This window comes from Crinia signifera, chromosome 19, assembly GCF_055691185.1.
Source record: "Crinia signifera chromosome 19, ASM5569118v1, whole genome shotgun sequence".
Taxonomy (NCBI): Eukaryota; Metazoa; Chordata; class Amphibia; order Anura; family Myobatrachidae; genus Crinia; species Crinia signifera.
The window spans coordinates 37,788,480-37,811,592 of NC_139226.1; the positions used below are offsets into that span (position 1 = coordinate 37,788,480).

General features: G+C 45.1%; 1 protein-coding gene across 1 annotated transcript; it reads right to left on the reverse strand.

Moving 5' to 3' along the window:
* Positions 1–713: 713 nt before the first annotated feature.
* SPHK2 (sphingosine kinase 2) lies at positions 714–22,538 on the reverse strand. Its single transcript, XM_083162368.1, has 6 exons — positions 22,179–22,538; positions 17,327–18,049; positions 11,280–11,429; positions 11,101–11,195; positions 8,187–8,302; positions 714–4,020 (listed from the first exon to the last, which is right to left on the reverse strand). Exons 2-6 carry the CDS (start codon positions 17,739–17,741, stop codon positions 3,012–3,014), a joined length of 1,785 nt encoding a protein of 594 aa, XP_083018494.1. The 5' UTR covers positions 17,742–18,049; positions 22,179–22,538; the 3' UTR covers positions 714–3,011.
* Positions 22,539–23,113: the final 575 nt, after the last annotated feature.

Sequence of the window (23,113 nt, forward strand, 5' to 3'; positions counted from 1 at the left end):
CCGCCTGCCTGGGACAGTGCCTAGAACACAGTGTGTTATTAACTACTCTCACGAGGGAGAGAGAGAGAGAGAGAGGTGGTGTGGTGGAGAGGCCTAGCCCATGGGAGAGCATTGCACAATCCCACATCCAGACTTAGAACCTGAGTTAAGGTATTAACACCCTTGGCACGCTATGTTCTAGGCACTCCCTAGTGTGGCAGAGACACATCAGCTGTTTACTTGTTTGTTTAACCCACAAGACAGTAGATTATACAGCCCTGTGGAAGGAGAGAAGCTCGCTAGACACATTTGTTGTGGCAATTCAGAATAATGAACAGAACATGCTGCTGCTCAAGAAGATTCAGTCAGTCAGGTATGGATAAGTGCAGAGGTAACTTGGCAAATGTTTCAAAAACAAAAAGTGGAAATCAGCCTTTACATGGGTGGCTGGTAAAATCAGAAACAGGCAAGGTCTACAGATGTGTCCAGGTACATCCCGACTCCTTACACGTTGGCGCAATTCTAACACTAGGCACTTTTCCGTTAAACAGCATTTTATTTGCAAAATGGCTGTGGGCCAGATGCACTAAGCTTCAAAAGTGATAAAATGGAGAGCGATAAACAGCCAGCCAATCAGCTCCTACCTGCCATGTCTCAGACTGTGTTTGAAAAATGTCAGACAGGAGCCGATTGGCTGGCTGTTTATCGCTCTCCATTTTATCACTTTTGAAGCTTAGTGCATCTGGCCCTGTATCTGCATATGAAAAGTGACGTCACTCTGTTTCCCAGGAAAACACTGTAAGGTTCCATTTCTTATGCAGATACAGAGGGATCAGTACGATTTACCTAAAACTTTGTGTCATTTTGGCTGTCGGCATTGTGGTTGCGTCGGTGTTTTACGGTCGGTATTTTGATGTTGTCTGTTTTGATTGTCTGTGTTGTGTATATGTAGGTATATTGTCATCAGTATTCGGTCGTGGGGATTCCATCAATTGGTATTCCTTCCATCGGTAACCTAAATACATATCGATACAGCGGCAGCCACACACTGAATGCAGTATGTCGTTTTATCAGCAAAAGCTGCTTGTGTGTATTATTCTTTCTGTCTTCCAAACAAGACACTATTTAACAGGAAAATAAAAGAACGATGATAGAGTCACACAGAGCTCAAGCTTTATGTATTACATGGAGGATAAATGTATGTGGACACATCTGACCACACCCCTTGGACATAGCAAAAAAAAAAAAAAAGTCTTAACAGCCAGTAGGAAATGGTATACTACCATTATTGTAAGCCCCCTGGCTGTTGAGCATGAAGATTTGTCTAATTATTCACGTCTATGTCAGAGCGGGATATTCAAAGCGCTTGGAGAGGTCACGTCCATGTGCCTGCAGAAGTGCCCGTCGACCGCTCTACATCCCTGAGCAGATCTATATTGTGCACGTGCAAAAATGGCGTTGGCTATTTTACCAGTGACATTTGCAGCTCTGCTGCGAAAACCGATGAGGTATGATCAAATGGATGCAAGCTGTGCGGTGTGTGGGCTGCTATACGGTATATACACCGGTTATACAGTAGATACACCAGTGTGTATAGGTACGGGACCGAACATCCACATTTCATGGAACTGGTTTTCTAGAGGTTACTTTTCGAACCTTGGAAGACCAAGTGTAATATACACTAAAATACATTGAAAACCTTGCACTCCGCTCCTCCTAACAGATGTTTTAAGCTTCAGAAAGTTGAAAGTGATAAACACCCAGCTCATAACTGCAATTTTTCAAACCCAGCCTGTAACATGGCAGTTGGGAGCTGATTGGCTGGCTATCACTCTCCATTTTATCACTTTTTGAAACTTGATACATCAGGCCCTCGATAACCACAGAAGTGGTGAAACATGACCTCTTTCTGTACAAGTCAGGACTCTGGATAATGGGTTCTCATACCCGTATAGAGTTAGTAAATGAGCCAATCATTGAGAGTTTATTGCCACGTAAATATAAATTGCTTTCTTTGCTGTCAAATTGTTGTTTAAAAAATGTATTGTGGACCACAACTCCTCTAGGAAAACACAGTTCCCACTTCTTCGAAGTCCCGATCAAAAGCTAGACGTGCCAATCAGCAACGACTTTGCCTATGTGCAAAATAAGCACTACTAAAATAAAGGTAAAAAAAAAAAAAGTTTGGATGGAAATTAAATGCTACAGGCGCACAATATGCCGGTCGCTTCGGAACAGACTTTATAACAGGTGTACTCATTCCTGTTTTTAGGTTTAATTGACCCATATTTCAGGTCAACGTATTAATGAAGGGATACGGTCATTTGGCCTACAGCATGATGGTCGACATGGGAAAAGGTCGCAAGGTCATTAGTTCGACAGTGTCTAGATCGACAGTCAAAAGGTCGACATGGGGTTTTTCACTGTTTTTTGAGCCAACAGGCGGTATTTCATGCCCTACCATCCACTAGGGCGTGGTGGGAGAATAAAATAGTGTGTCGAGCGTAGCGGTACACTTTAAACTGTGTCCATGTCGACTGTGTTGCCATCCAGGTAAAAAAAAACAGTAAACACCCCATTGACTGTTGACCTAGACATTGTCGAACTAATGACCTTTCGACCTAGAAACATGTTGACCTTTTCCCATGTCGACCTAATGACTGTCGACCAAATGATCCCAACCCTTAATGAAAACAAAGATCCCCATACAGTAAGCCAGATATGAAAGTAAAAGTAAGACTCTTGCGTTCCGCTGCAGTTCTATTAACTGCATTCTTAAATATAAGCTCGCCTGAAGAGATTTCTTGCCGATTACAGTATAAAACTTGACACATAAGGAAGCCATTAATCATGCTCCTAATGGTGACTAGCACCATGAATATAAATAGGCCCGTGCCACAATTCCAAGTATGCAAGGCTTGCGAAATGTTCTAACCCAGAACTATCTGCTCTATTGTAAATCTACTAAAGCACAGATAAAACTGGCACAGGGATAATGCAATGCACAAGACTGTATGGCAATAAGCGAGCCCCTAGGAAGAGCTCATACGAATTCTACCAGAGCCAGCGATGAGATTACAAAGTCCATGGTGTATTTGAGCCTGGATTGGGCCATATTCTACTTGTTCCCCGTCCACAGTAATTATTCCCTTCCGTGTCAGGGGCTCTAGGCGGAATGCTCGAACAGGAACATGTACCAAATATGGGCACTCCATTCCAATGTGCGTCCCCTTTTCCATTGCCAAAAACAGGCGCACAAGGGCGGTGCGAGAGATTCCGGCTTTAACAAAGAATAAGTGGATCAAACCATCATCGAAGCAGGAGAAGGGTGCCGTAAACAGGTCCGCTCCAAGATGAGTTTGATACATGCCCAAAACTAGAACGAAATCGTCTTCCACAGTTACCCAGGACTTTGGCACAGGTTGGCCTAGGGGTGGCAGGAGATCATCTTTCGGTCCATTTACTTGATGATGCGCTTGAGATTTTACATCATTTGACAACGGGTGATCTTCTGGCGATTGGTCATCGGACACCATATCAAACGTGAACCTGGAGGTGTGCAATGCCGTTGGTGAGCCTGGAGAAGGGGAGGTCTCGAAGCTTGGCAATTCCGTATCAAACGTTGCGGAGCTCCGCTTGTACATCACGTTGCGCTCCTCGCAGAGACCGATGTCGGAGATGGTGCGGTGTAGTTGTGTGCGCTGCAGAGGGACAAGGCTCCCGTTAGGAGATAAAGTGATGCTCCTGCAGATGGGACGGTGAGCGTCCAGTACTGGCAGATAGGACAGACGGCCTCTGTAAGTGCGCAGTGAGGCCACCCTCACCATGGTCCCTACGGTGAAACGAGCAGAACCCATGTGTCTGTACTTCTCGCTTTCTATGTCTACATCGGAGATGAAGCCCCAAGCAATGCTCAGGAAGGAGAAAGAACGGGCTCCGGAACAAGTCGTCACAGATACCAGGTCCATAGGCATGACTGTACCGCGGCACAGAAGTAAGGTACAGTTAAGAAGCAGCTCTGATCCCATTGCCTGGTCAAACCTGGAAGAAATGCAGAAAGTAAAGAAGAAAAATCACAAAACTCGTCAAATCACAATTCTAGCAATACTTTTATAAAACAACCTAGTATAGTAATATATTTTCCACCACCAATGTTCCGAGGGCTGGCCACAGTACAGCAGCCTTACTTATTACCGACCCCTCTGCCTGGGTAACTGCGTCAGTCTCCAACACCGGATTTCCTCAATCCACCCGAACGCAACAGTTTCCAGGCAACGAATGGCTTCAATTACCTCTATACTCCATAGAACAGCTGGACATGGGTCCTCAAACTGCGGCCCTCCAGATGTTGTGAAACTACAAATCCCAGCATGCCTTGCCACAGTTTTAACTCCCTTATAGCAAAACTGTGGCAAGGCATGCTGGGATTTGTAGTTTCACAACATCTGGAGGGCCGCAGTTTAAAGACCCATGGCTTAGCATATAGTAGATAGGAGCCATATGGTAGGAGTAAAAGAGCATCTTCGTGATATATCAGAGTTGGAACACCTTTCATTTTAAAGCAATATTGCTGCAGATCTCACGCACTCTATATAAACTGCAATACGAGCATTCTTCAACATAATGGATATTTATTTTTAACAACCTAGATTGCTCCAGGCCCGGTCATGTAAAAAAGGCCACACCGACCCAGGGAAAGACCAAATGAACTCCATGCTGTTTCTTCAGCCCACCACGTCTGATTAACAAGGCATTTAATACAAATATAATTTACAGATGAGACACTTGATGGACTGTCCATCAAGTTTTGGAGACTCAAGTTGTACAGATGGTTCCTGACTAGAGAGTGGAAATTTTTATCTTCTGGTATTATCGGGCGTTCTCCTCTTAACACTATACTACAGCACGTTCACGTCTGTTCCCTTTCCTATTACACAGGTTCCCTTCTACAAGGAGAGCTGAGCAAGGAAGCGTCCAAGGGTGAAAAAATAAAGGGGCAGATGTATCATCTTATCGCGCCGCTATGATACTTCCTGCTTCGCCTCAATAGCGAGGCGAAGCAGGAAGGGACATCGACAAGATGTATTAACATCTTGTCTGCAGAAGAGGGGGAGCGTTAACTCCCCCCTTCGGCGATGTCCCTTTCTGGAGATAGCGCATCAGTTAATACTGATGCGCTATCTCCTGTCCCCCGGCCGGCCGCACTGGGCATGCGCGGGATCTCGCTGTTCACGCGAGATCCCCAGCGCAGCCCAGACCTAACAGCAGGGACAGCGCTGTCCCTGCTGTTTAGATAGGGCTTCGCCAGCCTGATGCTGGCGAAGCCAAATCCGGCTTCGTGCGGAACGGTCAGCGATGCTGACCGTTCATACATTCGGCCTGCTCCCGGCCGCTTCATACATGGGGGAGAAGCGGTATCAGTGCACATAACGTGCGCTGATACCCTTCTCCCCCATATCGACACATCATACATCTGCCCCAAAGTCTTTATTTACATGTAAGCATTGCACTTATAAGACAACAAAGTATCTCTTATGGTGTGTACACACGAGTACAATCTGCATGAGGATTTAACTATATATTATATATATTTTGAGCTGTAAAGACAATGGTAAAGCATTTTGAGTCCTATTGGGAGAAAAGCGCTATATAAATATCATTATCATATAGTAAACATCTCATTGGGATCGCATGGTTTTTTTTACCCTTGCGGTCCCGATGCGCGTTCACGTATCGCAAGCAGAAATTCTTGGCTGCCTTAACTATATAGTGCAGATGTGGACTATATAGTCAAAGTTGTACGCAGATCGCATGCATGCCGTGCAATGTGATCAGATCTCATCGCACGGGAATCGCACCGTGTGTACACAGCATTACAGTAAAGACAAAACATAGCACCAGTAAACTTCTACAGTTTACTGGTGCTGCTCAGGTACTGTAAGTGTGAGTGCACAATTTACTCTCAAACACTATGACAGATATAAGGGCCAGATGCACCAAGCTCCAAAGGTGATAAAATGGAGAGTGCTAAAAAAAAAAAAAAAACAACCAATCAGCTCCTACCTGACATTTTTCAAACACAGTCTGTGACATGGCAGGTAGAAGCGGATTGGCTGGCTGTGTGTCACTGTCCATTTTATCACTTTTGAAGCTTAGTGCATCTGGTCAGTCTCTCTGCAGTAGTGAAAGTGGGATGGGTGTCCTTTCCTGTTGGTATGCAGTCATTTGATCTACAAGGTCTAGGTCAACAGTCAAAAGATTGACAACTATTGGGTAGACAGTCAAAAGGGCGTCATTCAGCATGTCAACAAGGTCAAAAGGTCAATATGGAAAAGTTTGACATGAGTTTTTAATATTTCTTTTAAGCCGACATGTGTAGACAGTCTGTATTTCATACCCTACCATCCACTACGGCGTGGCAGGAGAACAGAATAGTGTGCCGGAAGCATGGCGAGCGTAGCACACCATACGATGGGATGCGGTACACTTAGACTGTGTCCATACTATGTTGACATAGACACCAACAAAAACCATGAAAAACTCATGTCGACCTTGTGACCCTGTCAACCTTTTGACTGTAGACCAAGACGTTGTAGATCTAATACACCGTAACCTTCCTGTTTGAGTTACGCTCAATGATCCGTCGACCTTGTACATTGCACGTCCCTGGCTGTTGGTAATAAACAGAGGGCGTGCACCGAGTCCTGATTGGACAAGAAGAAGGCAGGCTATATTACTGGGATATAAAAGGCAGTAGACTATGAACCTTTAACTGATCTAGCGCCTCCTGTCCAAATATAATTATGGCAGTATGAAGCTTCCGGGTAGTAGTGTAATAGGCACGGCACTGTAGGTTACACGGTGTATGGTCATGGTTCTAAGCTGTAATACCTCTCTGGATGCTTGTATGGGAGCTGCAGACTGCTTGTGACTATCAGCTGGAGAAATCCATGTCACTTACGGCCTTTCAGTCTAGAAAAGGGTTATCCTCATGGATGCCTTCCTCCAACTACATTGTATGGCACAGGGACCTGCACACTGCCTGCTGTATCTGGGGAAGCAGCACCTACTGTGCGGCGAAGCCTCTTCTGCCACTACCTTCTCTGGTTATAGCCCTGAACTCGGCTCCTAAGAAGCATGTTCCTGACCGCACCACGACGTACTCCCTTCTCCTCTCTCTGAGGGCACACTCAGAGCAACCCCTACAGGTCCCCTTTAAATAATCTTGGTCATGAGTGGTCTGTTTCCCATTGCGGTCCTCTCCCTATAGGGGAAAAAGCAATTCCTCCCTCAAAGCAGCTTGGCACAGTCTCCTGTTGCACACTACAGTGTACCTTCCCCACAGTCCCAGCTAGCCTGCCTGGTCCAACTCTGCTCAGTGACACATGTGCTTTACTGCCCTTATGTGAGGGGGCACAAACACACACAACAGTATTTATAATATATACATTAATAAAGTATTTATAGCAATAGCCTCATTAACATAATTGTGTATCAGGTCTATAGCGATCTAGATGTGCCGTAAAGACCTGCAAAACATCATATTTGAGAGACTCTGAGGTAGATGTATGAAGCAGTGATAACAGAGGAGAAGTGAGCCAGATGAGCAGCGGCCCATGGCAACCAATCAGCTGCCCTGTATAATTTTATATTATGCAAATGAAAGATATTACTGTGCTGATTGGTTGCCATGGGCCACTTCTCCTCTGGCTCACTTCTCCTCCCTTATCACTGCTTCATACCTCTGCCCCTCTGTTTTGTGCAGACAAAGCTGTTATCCACTAGATGGAACAGAACAGTATGTCATTGTTTTCACACCTACTGTCGCCAGTAAACCGTACTAACCAGATAACCATACAAAACATGCAACACACAGAACTTCACATTGAGGTGTAATAAGCCACCCAAAAAAATTGGAAGCGTAGTGAGGAAAAAAAAAAATACACTTATACAACCATTTGCACCATTCCATTTTTGCCGAAGTACAACAGGTGTTTGGCACAAAATGGTGGAGCCTGCAGAGGAGCAGAACTTTACACAGTCCACAGGGGGTATGGGGGTCATAGCGTCGAAAATGCAATGGGCCTTAATAAGAACACATCACAGGATTAGTCATCCACATTTCCTTCCATCACCTTGTTTTCTACAGACCTAGAACTTAGGACCCTGTGCAAAGGAAGCCTTACGTGAATTAATCTCCTCCTTACCCTGCGTTATAGTTCACCGCTCCAGCCAAGGCATTTCCTGAGCCACACGGGAGGATTCCAATGGGCATCTTAATTGCATCCTCCCAATCAGGGCGTTCCATCAATCCATTAATAACCTGAGCAGAACGCATAAGGACATTATTTCGGACACAATGGATCTATTTAATACAATACATTATGTGCCATTAAGTCAGAGAAGAAACACATACATGCACACTGGTATCTCAGCCGATTTCCTGCAGTATCCTAAATCCAGTAGTAACGAATAAGTGTGGTACGTTAGGTTGACAGCGCTCATGTAGGAGGTTGAGTAGGTCGACATGAGACTGTACACGCGCAGGTGGTCTACACAAGTGACATGTCAGATTGGCAACTTAACATCCCAGGTCATGTGACCACCCTTTTTGGATGGTCACATGATATCTGCTGCACTGGCTCACCAGTTATACCCCTTTCACACTTGCAAAAATATCCCGGGTTTTTGCACATGAACGCGCATCAACCCGGGATTTAGCTCAGTGTGAAAGGGTCTTGAAAGAATATTGACCTGGGTAGATTCCGGAATCGACCGGGGATGCGGTCAGTGTGAATGGTCCCGTACCTGGGATTGGGTACACGGGACTTTAAAAAAAGCTGCTGATTGGAGCTTTCTTGGGCTCGCAAATGCTGATGTCATCTTTCAGAGCCCTGGAGTCCAATTCTAATGACATGCATATGTATTTGCAGGGATTTCCCGGGATCAGTTTGAATGGGGCTGTCCCGGGTCGATCCCAGGTCTGAGAGCAGTGTGAAAGGGTACATTCCCGGTTAGAGTCCCGGGAAGCATCCGGGAACACATTCCCGGGTATGACCCGGCTCTGCCAGTGTGAAAGGGGTATTCGTAACCCTGTCCTCTGCCTAACCCTTGTCCTAGTCAGCCCTTCTGCAGCTTAACCCATCAGCATTCTGAGAATGGCGGCATTTCAAATGAAAAGGTTGACATTCCACAGATGTTAACCTGGGGCCTGTCGACATGACATTATGAATGCAACTAGGAACTGTACCGAATATTTGATAAAGCTCACCTGGGTTTCATCATATAAGCGGGTATGTCATTTTGTATTGTAAGTATAATTCTTTACTTTGCATATTAAACATGTTTAACGGCAAAGCAGATATTTAATCATTAACATTGGGTAGCAGAGATTACCCACTGATATCATTTGGGTCCTTAACAACATGCTAAAGAATAAATAGGAGAAACCTGAATGGATTGTGACAAGAAAGGCACTATGGGAACCAATCAGCTTTGGAGTAAGATTAAGGGGGTGATTCTGGTTGGTTTGCAAAAGCAAACTCCTCCTTTAATGGACAAAACCATGCTGCACTGCAGATGGGGCAGATGTAACATGCGCAGGGTGAGTTACATTTGGGTGGGGTGTGAAATTGCAGCGTAAGAATAAAGCAGCCAGTATTCACCCTGCACAGAAACAAGATAAACCACCCAAATCTAACTCTCTCTGCACATGTTACGTCTGCCCCACCGGCAGTGCAGCATGATTTTGGCCATTAAAGATAGAGTTTGCTTTTGCAAACCGACCTGAATCACCCCTTAAGTGCCTTCTAAACAATAATACACAGCAGCTGATTGGCTAGACCGTTTTCTATGAATCAAAAAAAAAGACCTAATGGAGTCTGGTGTTTATAACAATGTATAAGGTTACGTTACATTGTTACCGTGACATATAAAAGGCAACTGACAAACTAATAATGATGACCTAGATTTACATACTGTACAGGAGAGAAAAACCAGCTCCACCTTTCTTACGCATGCCAGAAGTCTGGGTGTTCTGGGCCAAAAGCATTCCTTAATTACGGCAAATAAATCAGCTAAAGGTCAACTAAGCAATAAGATTACTGCAGGAAAATCACAGACTATTAAGGCAAGTTAGATGCCATGATAAACCCCGGACGCTGCACATTTACTGGGTGACACTTGTTGACTCGCTGAGCAGCGTACCTTTGCCGCTTAGCGAGCCAACTAGCGCCGCACGTGCGAATGCCCGCCACAGTCCGCACATCCCCACCACTTTGCGAATGAATGTCTTTCATAAACATTTGCAGGATAGTGACTGGGGCTGAAATCAATCGATGGTCACCGACCATCGAATGATTTCTACCCTGCTCGCAATTCTAAGTCAGTCTGGGCTGACTTAGACTTGCGGCGTCCGGTCCAAAAAGGGGGCGGGCGGCTGACGTCGTGATGACAGTCACCCCCCCCCCAGCTGCGCACCTGCGTGCGTTTGGGGACACCCAGCGGTTTCCTGGGCGCACCCTCTGTTTTTGATGGTACGCCCAGGAAACACAAGGCGTTCGCTTGCGAATGCCCCCCCCACCCCCTTTGCGAGCACCACAGCAACTTTGTAAGTTGCCAAAGGCACTCGTACTGAAGCCCTACACATGCGCATAAGCGAATATGGGCAGTACTTCAACATCGGTCCCCAGTGCAAACACGCCAGGGACCGACGCAATTAGAATGAGGGCCTTAATGTGTTTTAAAAATAGCTGTTCTATTTTTATTTTTTTTAAAACATGTTATAAGTAACTAATGTTGGCATACATCTGTGACCCCGAGTCCCCGTTCTGCAATTTGGGAATCGTGCTAAAAATCCATACACGTGAAATCCAACATCAATGGTTGCTTCTATCCCCTGATCCAGTCAGAATGGGGAATTGCTCTGATACAAACTAGATGTTTGGGCTAACTAACATACTAAACTGTTTGAACAGTTGAAATAATATATTTCAGAAACCTGTAAAACAATTCTGTGCATGAAAAATGTAAAACATTTCAGTCCAATAACATTGTTGAAGTTTTAGAATATTATATATATACACTTTTTTTTTTTACGGAAAATAATCAATAAGACACTACCTCAAACAGCAGTCCATCTCCGGAAATGACTACGATACCGTCCCACTCTTCCAAACTTATACTCTGCATCAATTCTCGAGCATGATTTTGTCTTTCTAGAACCATAAGAAAAAAGCATTTACGCAAGTGGTCACAGAAAAGCAGAAACAGCTGTGGGGACTGTACAGTACAAGACTTACCTGTTTGTATAAGGTTATAACTAATATCTGCTTCTGAGATGATAGGCAGGATGTGTGTGTGGCACTGCTGCAGAGCATTGCCTCGTCCTCCGCATGGGTTCACTATCAGCATTAAGCGCCGAGGCCTAGGCTTGTGATCTGGAACAACATCTGAAAATAAGAAGGAAAAGTGTGAAGGAAACATAAAAGAAAATCAGGAGCTTATATTAGAACATAGAATATTAAGTGGGGTATTCAATCCCGTGGGGAGATGGTCGCCGGGCCCTATTCAATGCTGTCTTCACCGACAGCATTGAGCAGGGTTTCTCGGCAGAACGAGCCCGACATCACAAGCTGTCGGGCTCGTTCTGCCGGGAAGTGACGAGCTCCTGGCTGCAGCTCGCCTCTTCACTGCCGCTACTCGTGGCCACGCCCCCTTCTCGCTCCCCGGCAGGCAGGACATTGAATCCCGACCGAGAACGGCATGATGGGAGTTGTAGTTTCACAACAGCTGGAAGGCCATAGTTTGGACATGCCTGTCATAGAGGGAGAATTGAATATCATGCCAAATGCAGCAAGGCATGGTGCCCGAAGCATGTCGAGCACAGCCAAGGGGATGTGGTACACTTCTACAGTCCAATAGTCTACATAGACCGAAAAAAAAAAACACATGAAAAAAAGAACTTTCCCTATGTCGAACATTTTCATGTCAACATTTGTCTATTGCCTGTCCACCTAATGATCCACGCCTGAATTATTTACATTAGAAAAGATACATTTAAACTGATATAGGATCGCCATATGCCATTTTTTACTATAGTCAACAATAAAGATGTAACAGAGGTATAACAAAAATTCTGAAGATGGGGGGGGGGGGGGGGGGTAGATGGGGAGTCCTGGCTCTATACGAATAGAAGATCCTGGTAAGAGTTCTGCACGTTATACAGCTATATGTGCAGAACATACTTTATGTACTGTGCGATGAGGTGCCGCGGGAGCACGCACCTCAAAGCACACATCGCACTGCCGGGATCGCAGCGTGTATGGGCGGCTAAAGAAAATCCTGGACTCGCCAATTCGAACATAAAATAAAATAATTGATCGGGATTGGCCAGTCAGTGATTATTAAAATGCTGCAATAGGCAGATTGAAGATGGATCATCCTCAAAACCCGGAGGCTGGAGATGTATTGCCCACATAACATCACTATTTGGCTTTCAAAAACGACATCTGTACAACTATGGAAGGGGGCGAGGTTGTACTCAGCAAGGCTTTTAATTTTCCACATTAAGGTCTGAAAAATGCATTTGGTATAAATGCAGAGTACGGCACAAGAAAGGGGCAGAACGGGCGCGTAGCAGATCTTTGAGAAGTAGAACTTCTGTTGTGGGATAATGATTCTGTAAGTGGTTAGGAGATCACGGGGCAGACGTTGCTTTTTTTAAATTCATTGTAATATATCATTTTGCAGCTGTACGTCTATTAGAGCGCAAACCTCTCTCAGAGGCCGAGGTTAAAGAAACCACAATTTTTCTTTGGCAAGACGCCTTTGCAGCTGGATAGTAAAGTGCTTATTATCCTACGACTATGGACATGGCCGAACCGCAGAGATTCTATATTCATACAGACATGGGAGATAGTGAAATCTGAGACAGAAGCTCCTCCCCCAATTTAGAATACTATATTCATGGCCTTGTAACCAATCGGGTTATTGGTGCCCAGATCCTAATCATTAGGCAGGATCATAGATTTTTAAATGTACAGGGTGGGATTGGGGAAATCTTCTTGCCTAAGTGGGGTCACCCCCAAGCTGGTTGGTTATTGTATAGTGGATCAAAGCGGTCTAGATCTACCTATTTAGATGCCTAAAGATGATCAACCGCTTCTAGATCGACAGTAACGGAAGTTAGACGACAGCGTGGTCAACATGAGTGTTTCATGTTTGTTTTTGGTGCCCAATGTCACAGGGGTCCCTATGGACACTGTATATGTGCCCAGTGTCCCCTCGCATGGCTCGCTACACTATTATAATCTCACTCTATGTCCACTTAGATATTAAAGTACGAACCAAGTTGACCGGTGATATCCGGCACCCAAAAATTGTGAAAAACTCATGTCGACCATGTGACCGTTGCCCACACTCCCATCGCCATTAAGCTGGCATCTAACTTCCGTTATTGTCGATCTAGAAGCAGTTGACTATCTTTAGGCGTCTAACTAGATGGGTTCGTAACATGGCCAATCTAGACATCGTAGAACAGTCGATTGGATACCGGCTGGTCCCCTTCGTCTGCATTTATTCTACAGTGTGCTCCCAATTCTACTATGTAGCATTGCCCACTGTATGGCAGTTTATAATCAGTCTGCTAGCGAGGCTTTCCTGTGCCACCCCACAGAACCTATTGATTCAGTCAGGCTTTTGTTTCGAACACTCCACAGAGCCTGCTATGACGAAGGTGATTGATTGATCACTGAGAAGATCTGTACGTGCTTCTAGCTCCCCGGACCTCTGTGCTGCATTTCACACTAATGGCTGTTTCACATCTGTCCTATCCTCTTCTCAATCTGCTTATTGATCCATTAGATCAGCGCTGGTTTCTCTGTACGAACCTCCTCTCAGATTACTGTGAGCTGAAGAACTAGGAACGGTAAAAATATTGTAGGTGCGGGGCACATTCACGACTGGTGCCGTGACTTTCAACTAAAATATAACTTTTATAATGTTCACTGTTAATATATGGATGAATTTACCTTTAAAAATAAAAGTGTTACATTAGTGGAAGTCTTCACTGTTGTCTTGAAGGGGTGCCGGAAAGTTTCTAGACAGTCATATAGCCCAACGTCGGGATCCCGACGGCCACTGGCTGTTCTCCCTCATGGGGTCCACGACCCCCATAGAGGGAGAATAGAATAGGTGGCGAGCGTAGTGAGCCACCATGCCCGCAGCGTGGCGAGCGCACCCTCAAGGGGCTTTGTTGTGCTTGCCCCACTGTCTGAGTCCGGCCAGTTGGAAATCCCAACGTTGGGATCATGACTGTCGGGATCCCGACTGCCGGGACCATATACCACACCCGTCTTGAAGGCGGTTACCACTGTTATTTGGTGAATAAAATCGATCGGGGATGGAAGTGTGGAGTAGATGTTTGGAACACATCTTAAGAACGCTGTTAGTTGCTAAAATGTTGCATGTCCTATTTTAGTCTCCTACTGTATGGCATAAAAAATAGGTAAGGTCTGCCTGTTCTAGAACATTTCGCATTTCAAACCTGACCGTTGAGCTGCACAATACTTTTAAACCGCCAACTACCAATCTATTAAGGTCATTGTTGTATGGATGGGGTTTACTCAGTTTCATTTAGACTTTCATTACCATTTTCTCAATCGTAACCTACATAAACCCGACTATAAAATCTAAAAACAGAAATAACGATAGTAACAACAACAGTAATAATAATATAGTAAGAACATAGAATGAGCTGGAGAACTCCAAGGCTTGGTGGTTGGCCCCAGTGGCGTAACTATATTCTATGCGCCCCCTGCCGATATTATGGCAGCAGGGGCTGCGGTCTATTGTTACGCCACTGGTTGGCTCTCTCCTCTGTATCTTTTCTTCAGGTAGGCTGCTTTCTATTTCTGTATCACCTCCATGCAGATGACATTGAGCTTCTCCATTGTTGTAGGGGAATACATGTGAATGACCAGCGGATAGGGTGCTGGCGATCAAAAGAGAGACACCGGCATGCCAACAGAGGAAATGGTTGTGCCTAGATCCACTTCTGTTCTTTGACCAGGATGTGATGTTAGGTGAGGGCGGAAGTTGTAGATTTTTTTTTTTTGTTTAATTTATCCGAAGTTTACGTAGGTCTAGGTTATTTTCTTTTATTTCAGCTGGATACTACCCTCGCGGGCAGGCGTTGCTCGCCATGCTTGAGTCGAAAGCCACAGATTTGTATTCCCCCTTACAGGTATATGTGAACCCATTGCATAATGGGAAAAGTCAAGAAACAGAAGTGTATCTAGCCGCAACCCAGAGGGAATCCCGATCGGGGTGCGGTAAGTATACGTCCTGCCACTCTTCCCCTTAACCTTCTCGTTAATGTCTAATTCTAACCTTATAAACCTACCACCCAACGCGAACAGACCCCGCATACTCAAGGTCGGGACTCCGGCATTGATATTCTAGATCTGTTCATCAGGATGAAAGGCAGATTCTAAGTCTGTGTGAGCAGGTAGGTACATGTACCGGACCATGACTAATTAGGATTTAATAGATCAGCACCTGATTATTTCAGTTCTAATTACAAACAGATACCAGCCACTGAACTTAAGAAACTATACAGCCATCAGCTGTGCACGGCTACAGAGTCGCTCTTCCCTTAACAAAAAGAATGCAAGCTCTGGGCTGGGGTCCAAGCTCTGGGCTGGGAGCAAGAGCTGACATCAATGGCAACCATGTTCCGCACCGTGGCTGATTCAACATTTCCCACGGCCCAAGCATTGCCTGCAGTCAGGCTGGGACGGTACAAGTAACCGCAGCTGACCCTGGAATACAGTCAGTGGGCTTGTGAACGTTCTCCATTCAACAGGGTGGAATCTTGTGCCAGATTTCTGGGTGTTATTCTGTTCTGCATTAATATTGTATATAATAATTTTGACCTTAACTGACAGTCAAGCATCGCTAACAGGGTTTCATATACACACACAAATACCGTCTTCTACTCCTTCATAGCGGCATTGTCTGGCTTACGCAGACAATTCTAAACATATAAACACTGATTAGCTGGGCCATAAGCATAATTAGGAGAAACATTCATAAACATAACAAAGTATATTTATAATCAGATATGGGTCATTGTGTTGTGGACATAGAGCCAGATGTATCAAGCTTCAGAATGTGATAAACAACCAGCCAATCAGCTCCTACCTGACATTTTTTTGAAACCCAGCCTGTAACATGGGAGTTAGGAGCTGATTGGCTGGCTGTATCAATTTTTATTTGATCTCTTTTTGAAGCTTGATATATCTGACCCATTGGGACCAATTCAGAAATGTATGCAAACCAATGTTTGAAGTGCATTTCTGATGTTATGTGCACTGCGCATGTGCAGGAACCATTCCGTGCATGTGCTAAGCAAGTCTTGCTCTGTGGGACAAACAGCCCCTAAGCCGCACCTAGGGTGGCCAATCCCGGGAACAGCGGGATCCCGGGATTTGGGCCGTAAAATGCTGGGGATTTTAATACCGGGTTTGGAGTTTCCAATCCTAGGATTACAGGATTAGACTGCGCATGCACAGTCTAATGCCGGGCAGCGTCTGAGCATGTGCTCAGACACTGCCCGGCTTCTCCCATCCACGGCCTCTGACATCGTCACGCTGCGCAGGCCACACAGCCGCCTTGTCTTGGGTACACTCAATGTGCTGCACTCCCGAATCCAAGAGCCCGCCCACCCGCCTCCATTCACCCACCCAGCGCCATTCGACAACCTGCCCGGCCGCACCTGTAAGTAAATATGCAGAGTTTAAGTATTAGGGAATCCAATCCCAGGATTGACATACCTAGCTGCACCCTTATTGACAGCCTGAAGCTGTCTGGAGGCTGCAACAGGAAGAGTTGCCTCCATTTTGTGGGAGTGGCTATGCTAGCATCAAGCATTAATTCCCAGGCCATTCTCAATAACCTGTGTGGTTTCCTCAGATGGCCAATATTTAGGCACATGAGCTGTGGAACAAATAAGCATGCAGGAGGAGTTTATTAGCACAAGGATACTGCAAATCTATCTATATATAGCTCTGAATACTCCTCACATTGGAGGTGAAGTACCGCTTGTGCCCACTAGAGGCCGCTCAATGGACCAAATTACTCCTTAACAGAAAGTGAAAACAAAATTATCTGTTTTTAAACTTGCTGAACATGGAGGGAGGGAGCTGTGAAGACAGATATTAGAGGTAGGAGCAGATAGGGACTAAGCTGTCAATTTGATGGTCTTATAACTAGTATACTAATAATAAATGCCTATAAATAGGTTCTACTATTGTGAAATTGCATTTAGTTTCCACTGGTTCCTTACCGATGTCACTGGAGATTGGGATTTGCTGAATCAGACACTTTATTGAGGTTGCCCACTTCTCAGCAATGGCTTGATTCTGCTCATAGTCTGAGGTTTTATCCACCCTAAAAGTACGAACCAACCTTTGGCGTGTGCGCGTAGAACCCATAGCAACCTTCTTTTTCTTCAACGGGTAGGAATAAATGGAAAAATAGGCAAAAATGTCATTCGAGCCATGACTACGCAGGGTGTGACATCCCACCATGTCCAGGATGGGCAGCACCGTACGCTGGTCATCATCTGGCTTGGGCACCAGTCTCTGGATGTGGAGTCCTACGCGGGTCAGGCTAAGTGCATAGCGAATACCTTTGGATGGGTAGACTCCAAATTCTCCATGGAGCAGGGTCTCCGATGCCTGCTGGTATGCCACAGACATTTTATGTAGCGGGTGTATTGGGCATCAGCTTTGGTTTTAATGTACAATCAATAAAGCACAATGGCGCAAGTGCGTAAAGCTTGGCTTGGCGATGCATAAAGGCAAATAGTATGACGCCGTCATACAAGGTAAAATAAAATAAATTCAGTTTATTCTCTCCAAAATATTATCAATGGAGGAAATGAAACTAACGATATATTTCTGTTCATATTCCTTATGGATTCTCTAGTAGAAATCATAGTCCTAGGCTCAGATTTCATCCAGTTGTAAGTTCCTGCAATGGTGATTCGGACGTAGCGATGTCTTTCCTGCCGGGGAACAATCATGAAAGGAACAATTACACAACTTGTACGGTTACTAGAACGGTGAGATGCAGAGAAATATAAAAAGATTGTTTAAGACTAGACGGTATCCGGATGGGAATGGGCCATTGGGTCAACAGGGCCTTAGGATGACATACCTAAAGTTGACAGTGTTGGAAAGTCGACACAAGCATTAGGTTGAAAATGTTGAGATCGACATGAGTTTTCTACTTTTTTTTTTTTTACCGAATGTCAACTTAGTCCACATGGTCACAGTCACAGTGCGCTCGGCACACTATTCTATTTTCCCTCCACGTCCTAGTGGATGGTAGGGCCTGAAGTACCGTCCGTTGACTAAAAGACCCGTGCAAAACTCATGTCGACCTTTTGACTCTAGATCTTACCATTATCGTAGTGTTCATTCTAACACCCGCCAACTTTGAAAGTGCTTCTAGCACAGTGTGGTCTGTATATCAGCACTGATATGCAAACCAGACCTGTGCCAGAAACACCACAGCAGACAGCGACACCCCAGGCAGGGAAGAGGAACTGCATGGGTTTTCAAAGTTGGCGGGTGCTAGAATGAACACTATATGGGAAACATTTCCCCTTCAATAGAACTCCCATTTTATGGTGCCCACAAGTGGTGTGATGTGTGCTAGGTCCGCAGCCTATACAATGTGTGCTATGCGGTTTGGACTGCACACACGCACATACTATTTTACCATGTGATGTTGACCATGCGGGAGAGCGCGTCGCATCGGCAAATAGACACAGTGCAAATTGAAATACAAAGACCAAACTGAACGCGCTAAACGCACCAGGTGTGTGCACCATTCCTAAATTTACCCCCAAGCGGGAACAGTAATGTACCCAAAGCAAGGAGAGCAAAGAGGGAATGCAGTACACTGATTTAGGGTCCATGTGTTGAAATCTACAAACGGACACCATACAAAAACAAAAAAACTCAAGTGTCAACTTTTTGCTTGTCTCGACCTAGACTCTGTTGACCAATGATACCATAACCGAATAGACAAGAACCCTATACCCCATGCCAGAGAAACCTAAACCCACTGATCCTGTTTTTACTCCTGTTCAGCAGGTCTAGGGTTCCCACAAACCATTCACATATCCCCAGAGGGCAAGCAGCAGGAATGTAACCTTCCACCAACCCATTGTGTCACTAACATGGACCTAAAGTGTACACACAGCGACAAAGTAACATCACTAGCAAAAGTGAACGCAGGTTACACCTGTGAAAGTCTTCTTACATCATGTGTACTGGACCTGGTCATAAAGCAATGACTCATGAAATGATCACAGCTAGCACAAATGCCATATAACCCAACCTTTAGCCCTTTTATGGCATGCTGGTTCTACTGTAGTAACATTGTGTACACTGGCACAAATATTACAAAAGATAAATTTATTTCGAAATACACAAAGGTCAAAAACACCAAACTAAGGGTCTGATTCAGAGTTGATCGCTGTTGTGCGAATTTGCAAACCGTTGGATTAGGATTAACTGCACATGTGTAAGGATTGGAGTACGCAGGCGCGACCCCAAACAGTGAGAAAAAACAGCAATGAATTTAAACACAACACGGTCGATATTTGACCGCCTTGAAGCCGCTGTTTCTGGACAGCAACCTGACATTTTGGGTGCGCCAGAATACATTTTTTTCAATTACATTTGTCATGTAATGGGAGGGGGAGTATTGCTTAGCTCAAGTCAAAAAGTTCTACTTTAGCAAATTACATTTTTTCTGATGTGTTATTTGTGGTCATATAATTGGAAAAAGAGAAATAAGAAGTTAGTGTAATAGTGTCACGGTCCGATTTCCTTTCCGATGTTGATGATATAGTCAACATCGGAATCGGATGCAGATCGCAAGGGTTTTAACCCTTGCGATCCCGATGCGCGTTCACGTATCGGAAGCCAGAAAGTCTTGGCTGCCTTGTCTATATAGTGCAGATCTGCACTATATAGTCAAGATTGGATGCAAATCGGATGTGCCTTAATGGTGCCCACACACGCACCGATCCCGGCGGTGCGATGCTATGCGATGCGATGGGGTGCGCGCTCCCGCGGCACCTCATCGCACAGTACAAAAAGTATGTGCTGCACATACTTTTTGTACTAGATTTTTGTCGCATTGCATGCACAAGGCATACGATGCGATGCTATGTGTGCTAGTTAAGCACAGAACGCACGCCGGGATCGATGCGTCTGTGGGCACCTTAAGATCCTATCCACGATCCTATCTGATCGGATCGTGGATAGGATCTTAAGGCACATCTACCGTGTGTACACACCATAACCAGAACATGTATCATTAACAACACATGAAGATAAACAACAACAAAAACCCAAAGAAAAATAAACAAAATACAAAAGTTAAAATCTCCTAAAGATGTCCATACACGTTACAATTATTATATACAATATTGCATCTCGGTTTTGTGCTGCACATACTTTTTGTACTAGATCTCATTGCAAAACAGAGATGAGATGCAATATTGTATACAATACTTGTAATGTGTATGGGCACCTTTACATGCCTACTAAATAGTCTGTTAGACAGAGAGTTTGCGATCACCAATGATCTATAACCAATGGCAAGTGTTTTTTTTCCACCTATCAAAGGAGGCAACAATGTTGAGCAAACATTGGTGGCGGCCCAATGCCTGAGGTCTCCGCCATCAATAGTTAAACATCAGCGGCCATCATTACTTAGCCCATTCTGACCACAGGGGCATAGACTGCCTTCAACATACCCAAGTGTACTGATAAAATAATCAGGTGCCCATAGCAAACAGCTTATTGCTATCATTTATATAGCACAGTCCATAAAATGAGTGGATGGGATGGGAAACATCTCCAATTTTTGTCCCTTCGAAGTTTGATACATCGGCAATAAGGCGGGCATTCTGATTTCCTCGCAAAATAGCAAGTTCAGCCCCGTCCAGATGGTTGTGGTGATGCCCATGGTCTTATACCTGCGTGTGCGTGTCCCCTCTGCAAACAGCTTCAAAGACTTGCATAGTCGCCAAGCTGTTCGCAGGCAGCAGCGGGGATAGGTGTTGCCTATGGGAATGCCTAGCTATGGCTACACGGGCAGGATGATGTGTGCCGGGGTCACAGGAATCAGGCCCTATATCTCTGAAAAGTTGGGAAACTTTGCGACTAGGAAGTATAAAGTTTCTCTGCACTATAACCTACATATGCACATTTATCTGAACATCCAATGGCTTACACACTATTTATCCCAACGTACAGCAATAAGCGATGCCTCAGACACATGACTAATGTAACCATAGCATGACTGAGTGTTGAAATCACTGTAACTGACAGACACAGGGCAAACCACACACTGGCCGGTTCAAGACCAGTGTGACAGACACATTCTCACATCTTCTGCATAAACCATTCACTACATAAGAATGGGGAACAATCAGCTATTGATGCTGCCCAGACACTACCAGCCAAGGCTATTAGACTAACATCTATGTAATTAGCATCATTATATATACTTTCCTTCCTACCCCAAGCATGTAACTAGCGTGTGCTTCCGAATAGCCAGAACTAAGTAATAGTTTGTTCAACATTGTATTGTAAATTGAATGTTTTTTTTGTTATGCTAAGGTCCTTTACTACTGCGTGGTATCGCATACGATAGCCCGTCAACACCACCAGGTGACTAGAGCGCATACGATATATCGTATGCGGTCCTTTTGAATCTGATGTATCGCATCGGATCGCAGTCAAGGCTGCGGGATCTGACAAATCGTTGTGGCAGCCAGGACGATCTACAGATCCGATGCGCATCTGATCGGAGTTAAAAAATACGATATGTCCTTTTTCACACAATGTATCGACCCGATTGGTTGAAATAGCGTGAAAAGGGGCCATATCAAACTACTGTATGGGGGGGGCCTTAACTCTTTTGGGTGTAGATGCAGGACAAAGCCCCCATAGCTTTCATGCAGAAAGGAACCATATAAACAACATTATTGTTACACAAAAGAAAACTCATAACATACAAATAAAGAAGATCATGTAAATGTGTTTTTGCTGTAGATCCAGTGAGGTTACAGCTATGAGAGGGAGAGAGACACTTAGGTCAATACTTACTTAACGTGAGGAATGATCTTGTATGAAGTTTGCATGGCATATGTTTCCCTGGCCGGCTCACAGAGGACAAAGCACCAGGGTAGCACCCAGGAGACCGGCGTCTTCCTGCAGCAGCGCCTGCTGCTGTCACCGCCACCGGCAGCAGCTCTCCCAGCAATCAGCACTGAGCAGCAGCCACACTGCGGCTGGCAGGAAGTGATAGGACGGAGGAGCCAGCGCTAGTGCTGCTGCTGGAACTCTTCACACAGTAGAGAGCCGTGCGTGGGGGGAGCATGTGACTCACCAGCAGGTTCAGACGGGCAGCGTCGTCAGCCAATCACTAGCCTCTGCCAGGAATGGACTGTGCAATCAGTGATCGCAGAAATAAATGAGGGCGTTTGTTTGCGTGGGTTGCCTGGGTGGTGCAGTTCTCCTGTTCTATTGGTAGAGTCCCGAGAAGACGTCATGTGACCGGACCCTGGAGTGACGTCGCTTGGGAACCGCGCTGTATGGTGGTTGCTGAATACAGTCCCCGGCTCTGATTTAATTAGGTCACGTGGCTACTGCAGTCATCCTTCTCTCATAATCAGATAGGGCAGACGTGTCTAATCTACTGTATGGCCCACCAGCTGTTGTGAAACTACACATCCCAACATGCCTTGCTATAGTTTTAATATTCACTAATAGCAAAACTGTGGCAAGACATGATGGGACTTGTAGTTTCACACGGCTGGAGGGCCATAGTGTGGACATCTATTTATTAACAGTTTCTTATATAGCGCAGCATATTCCATTGCACTTTACAAAAGGAGACAGTAATACAACAAACAGGGTCAAAAGGTAGGAGGGCCCTGCTCTCAAGCTTACAATCTATAGACATGCCTGAGATAGGGTATGGGTCATTGGCTCGACCAGCCGAAGCCCGAAGGTCGACATGCATTGGTTCGACCAGTAAA